This window comes from Mytilus trossulus, chromosome 8, assembly GCF_036588685.1.
Source record: "Mytilus trossulus isolate FHL-02 chromosome 8, PNRI_Mtr1.1.1.hap1, whole genome shotgun sequence".
Classification (NCBI taxonomy): domain Eukaryota; kingdom Metazoa; phylum Mollusca; class Bivalvia; order Mytilida; family Mytilidae; genus Mytilus; species Mytilus trossulus.
The window spans coordinates 34,400,788-34,418,981 of record NC_086380.1 but is presented as its reverse complement, the minus strand read 5'-3'; the positions used below and the strand labels follow the sequence as shown (position 1 = coordinate 34,418,981).

The 18,194-nt window shown below is 30.6% G+C and overlaps 2 protein-coding genes across 3 annotated transcripts in view; one reads left to right on the top strand and one right to left on the bottom strand.

The window, feature by feature from the left end:
* The window catches only part of LOC134680877 (two pore channel protein 1-like), a 41,542-nt gene extending 36,852 nt beyond the window's left edge, over window positions 1-4,690 (top strand). The window contains exons 24-26 of one of the 2 annotated variants that reach the window (XM_063540155.1): window positions 1,496-1,617; window positions 3,081-3,158; window positions 3,621-4,690. In XM_063540155.1, the coding sequence (XP_063396225.1) occupies window positions 1,496-1,617; window positions 3,081-3,158; window positions 3,621-3,800 (380 nt within the window). In that variant the 3' untranslated portion in view covers window positions 3,801-4,690. The remainder of the gene's footprint in view (window positions 1-1,495; window positions 1,618-3,080; window positions 3,159-3,620) is intronic. The other variant, XM_063540156.1, reaches the window with a different exon arrangement.
* Window positions 4,691-7,318: 2,628 nt separating this feature from the next.
* LOC134681851 (perlucin-like protein) lies at window positions 7,319-10,884 on the bottom strand. Its single transcript, XM_063541493.1, has 2 exons — window positions 10,527-10,884; window positions 7,319-7,419 (listed from the first exon to the last, which is right to left on the bottom strand). Exons 1-2 carry the CDS (start codon window positions 10,802-10,804, stop codon window positions 7,341-7,343), a joined length of 357 nt encoding a protein of 118 aa, XP_063397563.1. The 5' UTR covers window positions 10,805-10,884; the 3' UTR covers window positions 7,319-7,340.
* Window positions 10,885-18,194: the final 7,310 nt, after the last annotated feature.

Genomic DNA, 18,194 nt, shown 5'->3' with positions numbered 1-18,194 from the left:
TCTTCTGCTAATAAATGCTTATTAAGTATCAGCTAAGGTGAGAAAATGCACAGCATGATACAGTTACAAAAAGAACCATTAAGGTTGTATCTTTTTTTTTTGTGGATTGAGGAAAAAATGTATTTCATCAATAAAAGATTGTGGTTTAGCCAAAGTCTGCATAGAAGCCTATAGAATTATATTGAAAATTTGTACAGAAAACGACATCAAATCATTCATTTTTAATTGTCATATGTTGAGGGGCATAAAAGTAAGGGGGTGGGGGTGGGGGTATCTGCAAGGAAGAATGTGAAATAAAACTGCCATTCACCAATAAACAAACATTTAAAGATTTCCTGTAGTTGATCTTTTTACTGATTTCACGGAATACAGTGAATAATTAACCGATTTCATGGAATACGGTGAAAAACGAACCGTTTTCATGGCTGCATTTGAAATAAAAGTTGCAATGTTGCATGAAAATAACCCTTTACCACATACCTGTCAACTCACCCGTTTTTTGCGGGTGACACCCGTTATTTTCACCTCTCACCCGGGAGTTTTTCTTTACCCGGCGGGTCCCGGGAATTTCTAACATTACCCGTTTCACCCGGATTTCTGACCGGAATTGTTTCCGGTATTTAGAAGTAATACGACCTTCGGTTTTATCGGTCTTTTTCAATGTAACCAAAAGTCAAAATGTAGGACTGAGCTACGTAACGATATTTTCAACAAGCTACAAGATGAGTTCAGTGACTATCAGTTGACCCCATTAGATGAACTTCCACTTTGCACTTCCCCTGAAACTGACATTGGTACATTTTGGGGAGAAATGTACAAGTTGCATGACATTTTTCTTAACAAGCCAAGATTTTTTGTTTTGTCAAAAATTGCTAAAACATTACTGGTTTTGCCAAACAGCAATGCAGACAGTGAGAGGGCATTTTCTTTAGTAAAGAAAATAGCTACAAAGTTTAGGGCTGATCTTAATAAGGATACACTGTGTGCTCTTCTTTCTTGTAAAATGAATACACATTTGCATTGCTATGAACTGAAACCAAGTGCAGTTCTTTTAAAGAATGCCAAGTCTGCTACTATGCCTATGGAATATAACAATAGTCTGAAATAAACTTGTATACATGTTCTAACTGTTTCATATGCATATTGACTATATAAATTATATGTAAACATATTTTTGTTCTTCAATTGAGCCCGCAAAATGTCGTACGCGTTATGACCTGAGATTTTTTTTCTCAATGCAGGTCATGACCTGACTTTTCATTTTCAGAGGTTGACAGGTATGCTTTACCACCCTCCATGTTGTCTGCGTAGGTGCATACGTTTTCATATAATCAATTGCCAATTGATGCCATGAAAATTTGTAATGTTATCTAATAAAAATTAACGTTACAAACAATGTTGCATTAGAATGTTTAATGTGATGTAGCAAATATTTCATCTAGAATTTAGAAACAACTTATATTTGTTTTTAATAGATATTATGTTTATTTTACAGATCATGCCAAACACACTGTACATATTACAATATCTGAGGAGGAACAAGCTATGTGCGAACATCGATATCAAAAGATAACTGGCGACTACATTGTCAATCAATCAAAGTCATGTGATATACCTGTAAGTCATGTGATAAAAAATAACTGGTGACTACATTGTCAATCAATCAAAGTCATGTGATAAACCTGTAATTTATGAGATAAAAAATAGCTGGTGACTACATTGTCAATCAATCAAAGTCATGTGATATACCTGTAAGTCATGTGATAAAAACTGGTGACTACATTGTCAATCAATCAAAGTCATGTGATATACCTGTAAGTCATGTGATAAAAACTGCAGACTAAATTGTCAATCAATCAAAGTCATGTGAAAATAATCATGTAGATGGTAGAAACTATTAGGTTAAATATAAGGTAGTAATTTTTTAGGCCCTTTACAGCTTGGTGTGAGTCACTGCTCTGTGTTGAAGACTGTACTTTGACCTTATAATGGTTTACTTAAGCTTTTACCAAATGTGACTTGGATGGAGCGTTGTCTCTTGGCACTTGTACCACATCTTCTTTTATCTATTTAAGAAAAAAAATTACAGAAATACATGGGAAAATAAAAGAAACAACTGTTTGGGATTATTATCTGAAAAGTTGAGGTCAGAACTTCAGCAGTTTAACAATTGCAAACAATCCTACTTGACACATGATTTAAACATTTTCAGTAACAAACAACATTTTCTGTGTTTACAATATAAAAAATGTATGACTAAGTTTCATTCATAGCAAAAAGGTCAACTGTTGTGATAATGGTGATTTGTTTTATATCGAAATAGTACCCTGTAATTGTGTTGTATATAAAGGCAACAGTAGTATCCCGCTGTTCAAAACTCTTAAATCGATTGAGGAAGAAACAAATCCAGGTCACAAACTAAAACTGAGGGAAATGTATCAAATATAAGAGGAGAACAACAGAAACACAACATTAAAATGTAACACACACACAGCTACAAACTATAATAAGAATGGCCATTTTCCTGACTTGGTACAGGACATTTTAAGAAGAAAAAAAATGGTGGGTTGAACCTGGTTTTGTGGCATACCAGAACATTAAGTTGCTTTTATTCATTACTTTTTAATTTTTCAAACTAACTAAATAATTTGGCTTTACTATGACCAACATCATATTGCTTGACATTTACAGAACAATCACTTTTAGTTTTTGATGACAAATAACTTCTTTGGTGATGCCAAAAATTACAGGGAGATTTAAAAAAAAATTCTAATTTAGTCAGATTGAAATTATATTGTAATTTTATGTAGCATTCTTAAATATAACTAAGGAGGGACATGTCATTTTGAATTGATTGGATCACCAAATGTTAGATTACTCCAATATTTTCGAAAATAGAACAACACTTACCTCCAAATTACCATTTTGATGTGATTTTTATCCAAATTTGAATCTGTTACACATCGCCAGTAAAACTACATTTGCAACTGAAAAATCGCCAATTGAGGTTGGCAACTCTTCAACTACAATACTTCAATTCCTTAATTTCAAATTCAGTTGAAATTATTTTTCTATTTTAGACACCATACCTTTACAAAGGAGAGAGATTTAGAAATAAGGATGATTACAGTCTGAAGATGTATAGTGATGAGGTCAAGGTCAGTCAATTAATATATTGATTGCAATGAAATACAAAAATGTCCCAGCTGTTTGACAGCAACTTTCCCAGTTGTGAAAACAGACGTGTTTTTACTCAACTTATAATCTCTACACTAAATCATGAACTAATGTGTTCTGTTCTGTAACTTTCTTTTTTAATTTTTATCAGTTTACTAGTTATTCTATGCTTGTTATGCTGTATTCCAAAGGAACAGTCAAATTCATAGATTGAAAATAAATTGACAACACCATGGCTAAAAAAGAAAAAGACAAACAGACAAATAATAGTACACTAGACAAGAATTTTCTATGAAAAACTGAAAATTTGAGTTTTTAAGAAAGTTTGAATTAATTCAGGACTATTGCAATCAACTCTTTTTAAATCATTAAAGCTGTACTAATATGATAAATGTTTTTATGTTGACAAAACTTACTATTTTTAATATCTTTAACCATTTTAGACTTGGATAGAAGAAGATGAACAAAACAGAGAAGAAATGATAGCTAACTTGGAGAATTTGAGACAAAGGAGGCGTGTTAATTACAGTTTGAATTTAGAGGAACCAACTACAGCACCAGTATTATTCCATCGGACAGTATCTGAGTTAGAGTCCCCTGACATCGAAAACAGTTTTGCATAAAACAATTTTTTTTAAATGTTTTGAGATAACTTTTATTTGTGTTTAGAAGATGAGATTTAAATTCATGTGTTTAGGATTAAATTCCAATTTTAAAAATGATGCAGAAAAAGCAAACTAAATCAATAGATTTGAATATTATTATGATATTATTTATAAAAAAAAATCCACATACATTGTGCTTATCATTTATCAGTGTGTATCTCATTCTATCATGTCAGATCTGTAATGTTATTATAGGACATTAATTTGCATATTGTTAATTATGAATTAATATTTAATCATACCTTGAATACTGTGTATAGTTTTGGGCTCTTTTTACTTTCAAAAGCTTTCTCAGCTTGAAACCCTTGTAAAAGTTCCAATAGACCCAAACAAAGTACAATGAAACTCTTAAAAAACAATGCTTCTAAAAATTTGCTATGAATCAATTATTGAAAAATATGGTTTTCTTTTCTTTTCTTTTTTATGATTTTTACAATAGTCGCCTTTGGAATAGCTTAGCAGATGCATGTTAAGTTGTGGCCCCAGGATTTTGAACAAGGGAAGGGTGTGTGCTGTTAAGGAAACATTAAGATTGGGACTTATTAAAGTCTATGCATTAAACATATAGATCCATAAGTACTTGCCCTTTTTACAGGTCAACACACAGTTAACTTTTTGAATTAAAGATACATTTTAACTTTTAAAATTCATAAATTGACACCAAAAATGATGTTTATCTCTTTGAAAGAGTCTGATCATATGAAATCTATTTCTATAGTCTCATACTTAAGCAATAGCAGCCATAGGTTGAATTGCCATAGTGAATTGAAACACTTAAAATGTTGTTGTCATGTGTATTGTACTTTTGAGTATTTGATGTAAATTTGTCAATGATTTTTTTCTAATTTGAAAAATAGAAATGAAATCCTATATTTCAATTATTTATGAATTGAAGATTGAAAATGTCTTTTGTACATTTTTTGAATACATGACTAAATGTAAAGCTTCAAAGATTATGTGCCAAACAGATTTATTGTGGTGACAGGGTTTAGAACTTGACATGCTGTATATACATTTGTTCATTGTTGAAGGCTGTATTTTGACCATTCAACTTGATGTTATAACTGGCCATCCATTCTCATTTTCATCTCTTTTTATTGATATTTACAATACTATAAGTTTCTTCAATAATGAAATCGCTGACATACATTAGCTATATAGTTAAGCACTTGTGTTCAAATTTATGTGATAAAAAATATATTTCAAAAACTGATTAATCAGTTACATTCAACTCACAGCAAGAGCAAATAAAAAATTAAAAATCAAAAAAAGTTAATTGCTTGAGTACTTGAAAAAAATAACATATTCCTTTTCTTTCTTTTGATATCTTTTGTATATATTTTTTTGTATTACCGCAAAAAAATTGCTGAAAACTGAGCAAATTATTTGCTGGTTAAAATTGGTCAGAATTTGTTGCAAAGTTTTGAAATCCAAATATGTGAGTGAGTGGGTTAAACACACTTAATTTTTACCCTAACAGGTTATTGTCAGAGAATTTTATTTTGGTATGGAGGTTTTAGTCTTATTACCAGTTATTTCAGAAATATGGGAAACACATATTTTATTTATGTGGGACAAGTATCTTTTCAGTATAATATATAAAAAGGATATCAAATGTAACAACTTCTGATATTTACATGCAGAACTGTAAACAGGGAAATTTTTGTAGCAGTTCTATTTCGCTTTTTGCACAAAACAGTTGCTACATGAAAATTAAACTACAACAAATATTTCACGTGAACTGAATTCATAGGACCAAAAATGTACAAAATTAAAAACCACCATAAATCTTGAATATAAAGGTTGTGCCAATTAAGAACCAGTCAGCAAATGGTAATGAAAGATGACATGACAAATTCAGATTTACTGTACAATAAAAATTATTCATGTGTTAACCTTTATACATTGGAAACAACCAATTCTGTTTTTTATTAGCATCATGTGTTGAACCTAAATTGATCAGGGCAAACATGTGTGAATTTATATTGAGATTATCTGAAGTAAACTGTTTATCAAAGCAATAGTTAATTGTTTCAATATTTAATAAAGGTAAAAACAGTTTAACCAGTTTAATCAGTTTTAAAAAAAAAATCAAAATTGAATTGACCACATAAAGAAAAGTATTTGAAAATTCTTATAATTTTTTTTGACTATTTTGATATTGTGATTATTTTGTACTGGATACTTATAGTACTATAGTATTTTTGTTATTAGTTTTATATATGTGTTGAAAATACACTTTATTTTATGATTGTGTTGAAAATACACTTTATTTTATGATTGTGTTGAAAATACACTTTATTTTATGATTGTGATAATAATTATAATGACATTTTCCTAGTCATCTGTTATATGAGATATATTTGTATTGGAAATGATTATGAAATAATTAAGAATAAATAAATATATTGTTTCTCTATTAGTTATAATGTGTTCAATACATTTTTGATCTAAGTTATTAAGAAATTATTAAGAAACTAAGGTTTCAACTACCTCAGGCAAAGTTGACTTTAGATGAATTTGGCTATTTGTTTTTGGTATTTTTGTCATAGCTCTTCAACAATTTTGGTACTTTATATACATCTTCATATTTCTAATGTTTGGCTCTGATTGATTGATTATTGGTTGCTTTACGCCGCATTAGCACAAAAAGGCTATATCACGGCGAAAGCTAATTTGAAAATGTTGTTGTTTTCAATTTTTGTATGTCAAGTTCACTTCACTTTCGAGGTCATGCAGATTCATGAATTTACAGGTCATTGAACATGTTAATGTATTAGTGATAATGGGGCATTTTTTCTAGTAGACTGATATGCCTGTTCTGATCTGCTAATCTTTAAGTTATTGTTGGGTTTATACTGTGTTAGTACTTCGCGTTGTGTTCGATTAGGGTTTGACTAACAACAAATACAATCGTGTGGTTCAACATTCATTCAAACAAGCATAGAATCATAAATACAATATACATAGAAACACAACGTCACATTGTCAGTGATGATGGCACACATACGAACGCATAACGTCCCCGCAATCCTCGACAGTTATATTGAATGTTGAAATGCCTGTAACAAGTCTCGAATATGACAGTTGTTTTCAATTCGCTTGATGTGATTGAGCTTTTGACTTATTAAGAGACTTTCCATTTTGAACTTTACTTGGAGTTCGAATGTTGGTTATCGAAAAACCTTAACATTACAGTAACTTTAAAAGAAAGGCTCAATATACCAAGGGACATTCAAACTCATAAGAAAAAACTACACAAACAACCCCACAACAACAAAAAAATGCAACATAACACACAAAATATAAAAGTAAGGAAGTGTATTTTGGGATAAAGAGGGAACAATCACAGAAATTTAAAGTTCTTATAATTTTCATTGAGGCATGTAAATAACTTCTAGACAATAAGACCAAGGGCAGGATGTGATACCCTGTAGGCATTCTTGTACAAAGATTAATACATATATAAGAAGACATTGCATTTATATCATTTTTAATCTAAAGACAGATTGTCTTGCATTTCTGTCCTACTGGTTTCTTTTCACTACAGCTGCTGTCCTTTTCTGATAACTTTGTCCTACAATAAAAGGGAAAATTCAGGAAAATGTATAAAAATATTTCAGATAAGAGATGTACATCTTATATTTTTCATTATCATATACTTAGACTAAATAACATACAAATTTTACCGTATGATAATAGCATTAAATTGACGTAAATTTCATATTTTTCAAATTGGTGCTTAGCGGGCTGATATGAAAAGTTTATCACATGCTTCGATTGTTATCACATGCCTTTCCGTAATGTTATCACATGGCATTCCGGTGATACTCGGTCAATTCCGGAAAATACACCTCAATGCTACGTTTTCAGTGAAAAACATTACAAAGTAGTGTACAACACAATTATTTGAATACTGGAAAGTATATTGTGTAAAATGATTATAAAAAAAAACAAAAAAAACAAACAAATTATTAAATAAATGCATTTTTTTTTTTTTTAAATCTGAAACATAATTTAGAAAGTTTCTTTAAAAATAATGACTTTTCCAAACAATGATAATTATGTAATTGTTGAATTATTTTTTGTGGATTCGTTCATAATAAACTGTTGGTTTTTTTTTTCTGTTGAGGCATATGATAGAAAGATTTCATATTGAATGTATCAAATTTTGGGTCCGACATCCGTGAATGTTTTTACTCTTTAAACTTCGGGAACCACGTAAAAGGATCAATATATGAATCTGTTATTTTTCTTTACTGCTGAAGCATATGATAAAAAGATCATAACATGTCATTTTTCATATCGCATGTATTATCAGCCCTCGAGCCATGCGGCTCTTGGGCTGATATTGATCCTAGGCTGATAATACATGCGATATGAAAAATGCCATGTAATAATCTGATATTCGTTTATTCATTAAATATATTTTCTAACTTTCCAATAAGCTATATAATAGTTATCAAAGGTACCAGGCTTATAATTTGATACAGCAGACGAGTGTTTCGTCTACATAGGACTCATCAGTGACGCTCAGATAAAAAGTAAGCCAAACAAATTCAAAATTGAAGAGCATTGAGGACCAAAATTTTCAAAAAAGTGCCAAATATATCTATGCCTGGAATAAAAAAAATCCTTACTATTTTGAAAAAAATATACTTTTTTAAACAGAAAATTTATAAAAATTACCATATAATTGATATTCATGTCAACACCGAAGTGCTGACTACTGAGCTGGTGATGCCCTCGGGGACGAAACGTATATTAGGTGTGGCATCGACCTAGTTGTGTGAATAGTTATCAAATGCTATAATTTAATATGCCAGACGCGCGTTTCGTCTACATAGGACTCATCAGTGACGCTCAGATAAAAAGTAAGCCAAACAAGTACAAAGTTGAAGAGCATTGAGGACCAAAAATTCCAAAAAGTTGTGCCAAATACGGCTGAGGTAATCTATTCCTGGAATAAGAAATCCTTCGTATTTTGAAAAAAATCTGATATAGAAATAAAATGCATGATCAATTTATTTCGAATCTTCCAGGTAATCCAAACATTAGAACTTGGAACAGTATATCAATATTTATGTTCCTGATTAGAACATTAATATGTTTTCCTGAAAACATAGCTAGATTTTTCTTATTTTGCATACTATGTTACTCTAAAAATGCAAATGTTATCTCGTTCGTGGCATCAATTAGTAGAAATGCAAATAGAGAGCAGCACAGAAAAATGGAACAAATCGGATACAGGGACCTGTTGACGAATTTATCAGTAATCTCAGTATTCGTTCTTTTTGCTAATATTTACACGAATATTTTTGCTAAGAAGTAAAGATGGATAATTTTAGACAGTTAAGACTGTGAAGTTCGTTATCAGTCATCTCAGAATTATTTTATTTGCTTATATTTACACGAATATGTTTGGCTGTAATTAAATATTCGAAGAATTGGCCGTTCTTCGGAAATGTACACACATTTTTCTATGAACAAGGTAAAGTTTGTAACTGTGGAGCGTCGAAATGATCTCACTAAAACATATTACTATTTTCATTGATAATATTTGATACTAACTACGATTCCCGCAAAAAAGAAACCATAAGAAATAGTCATTTTTTATTGTTGGAACTAATTGTCCAAATGTATTTCTGGACGTGGACTCGATTAATTTTTCATACGAAATTTGCAGGTACCGATAATATAATCTCAGGCATAGATCACCTTAGCTGTATTTGGCAAAACTTTTAGGACTTTTGGTTTTCAATGCTCTTTAACTTGGTACTTTATTTGGCCTTTTAAACGTTTTGGGATTCGAGCGTCACTGATGAGTCTTTTGTAGACGAAACGCGCGTCTGGCGTATATACTAAATTTAGTCATGATATATATGATGAGTTTATTTCTATTGTTACCTGCAGTTATTATTACCATCACAATAATTTCAGGAAGGCACTGATTTAGAAATGTCTTAATTGAAACAAATCTGTGAAATAATGCAAACAAGCATAAAATATGTTTATATTATCATCATTATTTGGTTGAATGTGATTTTGTATCTATTTTCTTTGAAGTCAAAACTAACTAGTAAATCAATGGTTAGAAAGTTTTAGCTGAGGTAGTCCTAAGATAGCTTCGAAGTACTAGCCCAGACTTGTGTTATCGTAATATATGTTCAAAGCTAATTGTTAGGATTGACTTTAAGACATCTTTGATAAGCATGACCAGTTTTAATAAACTAGTTTAAACTTAACGTTGATAAGTTTATTTGATACCTCTTACTTATGTATTTTGGAGAATATTAAGTACCGCACATAACAATATAGTATACTAGTATGCCGAAACACATAATTAACAGAGCCTGGTGATGGTCTATAACCTGACCGATTTCGGTCCATTAGGGACCTTCATCAGAAGCAGAATGATGGATTATTGTTTGCACCATATTTATAAAGATATGGTTATCATGGTTACCGGTGGATCGAAGTGATCCGGCGGTTCAAATAATTGGAGTTTCAGAGTTTACTGGTGGTTCAGTTCCCAGAGAAATTATCCTTTGTCACAGGAAACTTTTATTCAGCCAATGTATCGTACATGGTCTAATAATGCAAATAGGTCAATAAGTGTATAAATCAAACTAAATTTATCAACGTGATTTTAAAAACAAAATAATGCTTTATAGAAGATCTTACCTTTGACATAGAAATTCTTGTTTTCTATCACATCTCACGTCACCCCATTTGAAGCCTTCATTAGATTTCCAGTAAACCATACAATGTTCACTGTTCGGATGACTAGGTTGAGTGCTTTGCCAGTCGGAAAACTTTATAGGCTTAATCGGGTTGTGCCATTCCCATGTCTTGTCGGGTAAATTACTTGCCCCAAGCCACAAAAACGTTGTCCCTGAGAACAGAATCATAATTAGTGTATGCAAAGTGCATGACTTTTTCAAAGTACCCTTGTCTTTCATAACACAAATGACAATATAAATATGAATAACACTTCGAAAGTTACATACTTGACTTTTATAAGATGAACACAGTTGCGTCGTTAATTTGAAAATGATTATTTAATTTATATCTTCCCACTTATTTCCCATTCTACGTCGTACTACAAACCGTTTAAAAATTATCAATGTTCAGTGAAAAAGGAAATACACAGTTGTCATTCGAGTATGATTCAATGTATTCTAATGTAGCACGCGTCTGTGCACGTTATGTTTTAATTTTGCCATGCTATTGTATGTTTTGATTGACCTGGAACTTGAAATCGTTTCACTCTTTTTTTATGTTTCGAATCTAAGGTATCGAGTCCGTTTTGATTAATTGCTTTAAGTTATTCATTTCTGTTCTCTACCAAAGATATTTTTCAATTATCATCAAAATGAATATGTTTATGGCCTAATATTCGAAAATAAAATAAGGTCGAAAATGGGAACAATACAACAAAAATCACAATCAATATTGTCAAAACATTTTTTATTAGTTTGATCTTCCATACGAACAGAAGGCGAAATAGGTAAAAGGTGCTCATGAAAGGAATACTAAGTTCTGCCTATGATTATTAAGGAATTTTTTTAAATACTGAACGCCGAGGACAATTCAAAACGAATAGTCCCTAATAAAATTTGTAAGGGTTCCGCGGAACCCAGTGTCTCGCCTACTTTTGCTGTAAATCGCAGGCTCAACAAAAATGAGGAAAAAAACAATAAAAATATTCCTTTTGATATTATCTTATGATTGTAAGAAGCTTCTGTCCAAGTGTGGTAAAAATCTAGGATAGTTAATGAATCTAATAAATGTTTTGAAAACTTTAACTGCAGACTGTATGTAATGTTACAAACTGGAAGAAAATCTAAAATAAAAGTAAAATACAGAAAAAATGGAGTTATCTTTTTACAAAATTTCTATCTTATGATCATAAATAAGTTTCTGTCCAAGTTTGATACAAACCCAGGATAGTTTAAGAAAGTTATTAAAATTTTAAAAACTTTAACCACAGAGTGAATGTAATGTTTCCCCGCAGAAAAACTAAGTCCATTTAAAAGTAAAATACGGAAAAAATGGATTTATTTCTTTACAAAAATTACTTCTTGATACTATCTTATGATCATAAACAAGCTTCTGTCCAAGTTTGGTGCAAACCCAGGATAGTTTAAGAAAGTTATTAAAATTCTAAAAACTTTAACCACAGAGTGAATGTAATGTTTCCCAGCAGAAAAACTAAGTCCATTTAAAAGTAAAATACGGAAAAAATGGAATTTTATTTTTACAAAATTTACTTCCAGATACTATCTTATGATCATAAACAAGCTTCTGTCCAAGTTTGGTAGAAATCCAGTGTAGTTTATGAAAGTTATTAAAATTTCAAAAACTTTAACCACAGAGTGAATATTTGTTGACGCCGCCGACGACACCGACGACGACGGAAAGTAGGATCGCTTAGTCTCGCTTTTTCGACTTAAGTCGAAGGCTCGACAAAAATGACTAAATCAAAAGCTCAAGCACATCAAACGAATGGATAACAATTGTCGTATTCCAGATTTGATCAGACATTTTCTCATGTAGAAAATTGTGGATTAAATCTGGTTTTATAGCGAGTTAAACCTCTCACTTGTATGACAGTTGCATAACATTCCATTATATTGACAAAGTTGTGTAAACAAAACAGGCAGACATATATTATAGGTAGAAATGCCATAATTTGAGGATAAAGCAGTCAACATTGTGTTAAAATCAAGTTCTGTGACACCATTTTTTTCTTTTTTTCTTTTTAAAATATATAATAAAACCTATCTCTCATATTTTATTTCAAAAATTCTGTCTAATAGATTTCTTTTTATGTTCAAAAGTGTTTTTTTTTTCATGAACAATCTAGGCAAATTTTGGCGATTTTGGACGACTTTTATTTCTATACCCATGAACTACCTTAATGCATTTAGGTGGTAGAGTAACTTACTGTCGGTTATTGACTTCAGATAATTGTTGATATCTGCAATTTCTGGCTGAGCTAATACACCTCCAAATTTGGAACAATATCTCTAAAATAAAGAAAAACAAATTTAGCCGATAGTAGTGTTTCGTATTGTTTCATTTTATTTTTTACTATTCAAAATTTTTGGGGTTTATGATTTGGTGTATTTTATAAAATGGTGTTGGTTATTTTCTTATACTTTCTAATTTACTTTATTTTTTTTTCTTTTAAACGCCATGGAAAGGCATCTGAAAAAATCTGAACTCTCGTGACAACGTCAAATGGATAATCATATGTCGGCTCATTCAGTTTATCATTATTCTTTTAAAGAAACACAGCAAAAAGAATTCATTTCAAAGAAATAGTGGTCAAGGAATTTAAAGTTCAATGAAATCGATTTATAATATTACTAGGTAGATAAATAAACTCATCATAAATAGCAGGATTAAATTTTTATATTTCCGCCAGACGCGCGTTTCATCTACAAAAGACTCATCAGTGACGCTCGAATCAAAAAATGTTTAAAAGGTCAAATAAAGTACGAAGTTGACCAAAAATTCATAAAGTTTTGCCAAATACAGCTAGGGTAATCTATTCCTGACTCCTGAGGTAGAGAAGCCTTAGTTTTTCAAAAATTCTAAGTTTTGTAAACAGTTAATTTATACTTGTGAACATATCAATGATATCTTACGAATGCCAAACAATTTCCGAACCCTAGGAATCCTGAATTTAGAAAAGTAATGTTATTGTATATAATTAACCTGTGCCTCGATCCATGTCATTTGAGTCGTTACCAACGCATATTCCATTCCTTTATATGTGTTCCATTCTAGTCCAAGACACCAGACTGGGATGAATGCTTAAGGTGAGATATAAAAGAAATTTAATATCCAAAGTTGAGACATAAATAATGATTTGAAGAAGTTGTGTATACTTTGATTATCTATTTTATAATATTGATTCAATAATTACACTTAGTTTAAAAAATATCCAAAAATCTTTGCAGTGTTATAATGAGATTGTCATAAGCAAATTTTATATAATTTTATCAATACTTGAATGAATCTAATTTGATGATTCAATACCATAAATCGATTAATCCTTGTAATGATTAAAAAATCGATAATATCAGTTTAATTATTCAAAAATAGATAAAATAAGTTTGATTATTCAATAATATATCTAATCAATTTAATAATGCAATCAATTTAATAATTCCAGAATTGAATTAATCAATTTTTTTTTGGTAATAATTCAATAAAGTTTTTCAGAACCAAACTTACCAAGAGCAGTAAATGTACCTGTGAATAATATGAAATGCATTGTTAATGGAGCCAATTTCCCAAAACAATAGCAACAGCATACACATCGTAATGAAAACAAACGTCATGGGGTTTTTCTTCTTTCAATTGTATTGCATTCTATTTTGATTGCAAAATCGATAGTCTGACCTTTATTATACGTTATATTATATTACCATATGTTCGTGATAACAGGAGCTCAGCATCTAACTTCCTTAAACAATGCATTTTTTTTTTTTAAAATTTGTGTTTTTCTATTACTTGATTTGTTAAACATTGTATATATCCTATAAGCTGTACTTGCTTTTGGAATACAGTATTATTATTATAGTTCTAATTAATAATCTTATTGTCATTATTACATGATGCATTTTTTTATACGTATATTTCTTTAACCAAAACCAATGTCAGCGGTTAGAACACCCTAGCTCCGATAGTCCTAAGTTAGTTTAGTTATGATTGCTCTAACATGTCGAACGTCTGTCCTCATATTAACGTTATATATGTCACAAGACATGTCTTATGACATATCGAAGGACAGCTTTGATAAACTGATCTTAGTTTTTAAAGTAGTTCAAATTTAATTTAGGTAAGTATATTCGACATTAAACATGTTAAAGTATATTCGACATTAAACATGTAAAAGTAAATCATACGTATATCTGGTTTAATAGTCAAATAAGTTAAATATGCTGCTACATTCATGAAGCAAATAAATCAAACATAATTTATAAAAGTAATAATTAAAAAAGTAAACTTGGCTAAACCGAATCCTGCAAAAACCGAAAACCTGTACTAACCAAACATATTCTTAAGCCCGTCATATCGAATTGTATGCGTTGTGAACCTGATAAAATCGAACATCGGCCAAAACCGAACAAAATCTTAAGTCACGAACAGGTTCGGATTAAACGTGTTTCACTGTAACACTCTTTGTATGATCCTACCCCTGACATAGAAATCTGTGTTTCATGTCATAAATACAGTCGCCCCATTTTTAGCATTTACTCGATTTATATTATATCACTCAATTATCAATAGAAAGATTATTAGAGTCACTGCTTTAAATTTTCCAGTCGGGTAACTAAATAAGATTTAATTGGTTGTGCCATTCTCTTGTGTTTTTGTCGGATAAACTGATAGGCCCAATTCTCGGCCATATCTACATGTAGTGTCTGAAAACTAAATAATATGTGCAAACAATCTGCATGAGCTTTTCTACATGTTCTTGTCTTCCACCTACAAACAATCCACTACATTGTCAATTACAAAGTACAAATAAATTAAACATTGGAAATAATAAATATTCAAAAGTAAAATAACAAAATTACCAAACTCCAAGGTAAATTCAAAACGGAATTTCCTTATCAAATGGCAAAATCTAAAACTCAAACACACCAAGCGAATGGAAAACAAGTGTCATATTCCTGACTTGGTGCAGGCATTTACTTATGTAGAAAATGGTGGATTAAACTTGTTTTCATAGCTTTTGGAATACTGGTACTGTTGCATCGTGAAAGTAACAAATTCTGACTTTCTTTGAATTTGACGTCGTCAAAGTTACCAATTTTGAGCATGTAAATCTTTAGGTTGCGCACAAAAGCGTGTAAAAGTACCAATATTCAGTTAGGTTAAAAGGAAAAAAAACACTAATTCGTCTTCAGGTACAATTGATGAACACACTTAAAACTTGATTTCAGGACGTTTTTTCGACATTGGCATACAGTGAGAGGTTGAAAACGGCAAAGAGTTGCGTAAACCAAAGCATGCAATGCCATGTAATATTTTTACTTGACACACTAATGATAGATTTTCGTTGCCTTCTAAGTATCATCTCCCTTCTCTGAGTTATGAATTTATGATATCCTGTCCTTATTGAAAAAATATTTTCTCAGATGTTTAAGTTCTTCACATCTGTTCTTTAAGAAAGTCATTTCCTTAGAATTAGAATCAAAGTGAACGTACAATGCATCAGAACAGAAAACAAAATGTCGAAAAACTGAGATACAAATGGAGGACAATACAAACAAAAGACACAATTGATGAGAATACTCACAGTTACTTAAGACTAGTTCAAAATTAAAAAAACTAATACAAAAGTAAGTATCTAAGACTAAAATGGACTGTTAATATCTGCTTCGGTTTCAATATTTGGGTCTTATGCCCTTGGCGTATCTGACAATTGGAATAAAACCTGTTTGTGAATAGTTTCTGAATATAAAATTCACAAAAGGTGAATGTATGGCACTGGACTGAAAAAAGGTATAACAGAAAATATTGAACTCCAAGGCAGATTTTAAAGGGGAAGTGCATAAAACTTATAAAAACAAACGCTATCAACGGTACAAGTGAAAAACAACTGCCACATTCATGATTGGTAGAGAGATATTCCGAAGGAAATGGTGGGTTAAACCTTGTGGACTTCCCCTTTTTGAATTGATCTTGAACTTCGAAATTTTTGTTAATACTTATTTTGCATTACAAATTTGAAGCAATTTCACTTAAAAGTCTGCCAAAACTGAATAACTTGAATTACAGGTTCCCAACTTGAAGAAAGTAAAATAACAAAAAGACTTCCAAGGAAAATCCAAAACGAAAAGTTCATTATCAAATGGCAAAACCAAAAGTTCAAACACATTAAACAAATGTAAAACAACTGTTATTAGCTACATTTGATATTTATATGTTGTATTATTATGTAAACGGCTATGCTGATCATTCTAAACACTAGCATATAAAATTATGTCTTTCGCGCTATACATGCCTCCATGAAGGCTAAAGTGTATTATAAAATAAGACTTGCTATGCATCATGTATTTCCCTCTCATTGGTGAGGCCCTTCTTTGTAGCCGGCTAGACATTTATGTTATTGAAATCCAAACAATACCCATCACAAATTTGAACTGTCAAATAAGTAAAAATATCGTTCTAAAAATAAAACTAACACAAATCCTTCTCCTTTCCGTAAATCATTCTCAATTCCATAATACAATAATTTTAAGCTAATAAAATGTACGCAACATCATCATGAAACCAACCAGAACTGACATTTGTTAGGTAATGATTTTAAGATGGCGTATATATCGTATAAAACTAATAGTTGCACATCATGATGCGAAGCAAAATCGATTTCAAACATATCAAATTTATAAATTGTTATTTACACATCCTATATCATATTGGGGTAAAATTTCAGTGCATATCGAAATCAACAACTTTTTTTTCACCAACTTTCCAACATTTTTGTATATCTTAAACAAAGGGTATACCTTTAAAACCCAATTTCAAGAAGCAAATGTTTTTTGCCGAAATAATGTTTTAACTTAAAATAAAATGAAATAGAAATGTTAATATCAAAAGAAAGAAAAGAAAAGCTAATATTGTATACAAAACTCGATGAAACAAAACGGGATTAACAAAGAAAAGTATGGTTAATGAAAATATGGGTTTTAAGTTGATTTTTATGACTAATATAAAGCAAAATTGCGTGTGAAATTGTCGTTGTCCTAAATTGTGAATGTACCACTTTAAATATCATCTTAATATTAAGTGCTCTTGTTACTTAAAAGAGTTCTATGAATTTTGATTTTTAATGTTTGCCGAATTACTTTACTTTCAATTTGTTAGATAGTTAACTTATGCAGTGTAGTCCTGGAATTAGTGCAGTTTGTACATGTATATATTTCAGTTTTTTTAATGTTTTAAAGACTTATGAAATAGATGAAAAACCTAACATAATTAAAAGGTTGTTTTTTTTCTGATAATACAAGACAACATATAATCACTTGATTTTAATCGCACGTTCATATGAACATTTTATTAGCATAATTCTCGCTTAATGAATAGCATTGACCTTGTGGATTTATTCATGACACACATTCTTACATCAACGTGACTCAACCCGAAGCATGCCTGTTATACCATCGTATACCCCGAATTATTGACATGTTTATTTTATATTGTTTTTAAGTTATCAAATTTAATTCAACTGATCTTAAATGAAAGTAACAATCTTCTCAGATAAAATATTCGAATATGCTTGCAAACGTTAAACGCATCTGGCATATCAAAAAATGAACAGGCGAC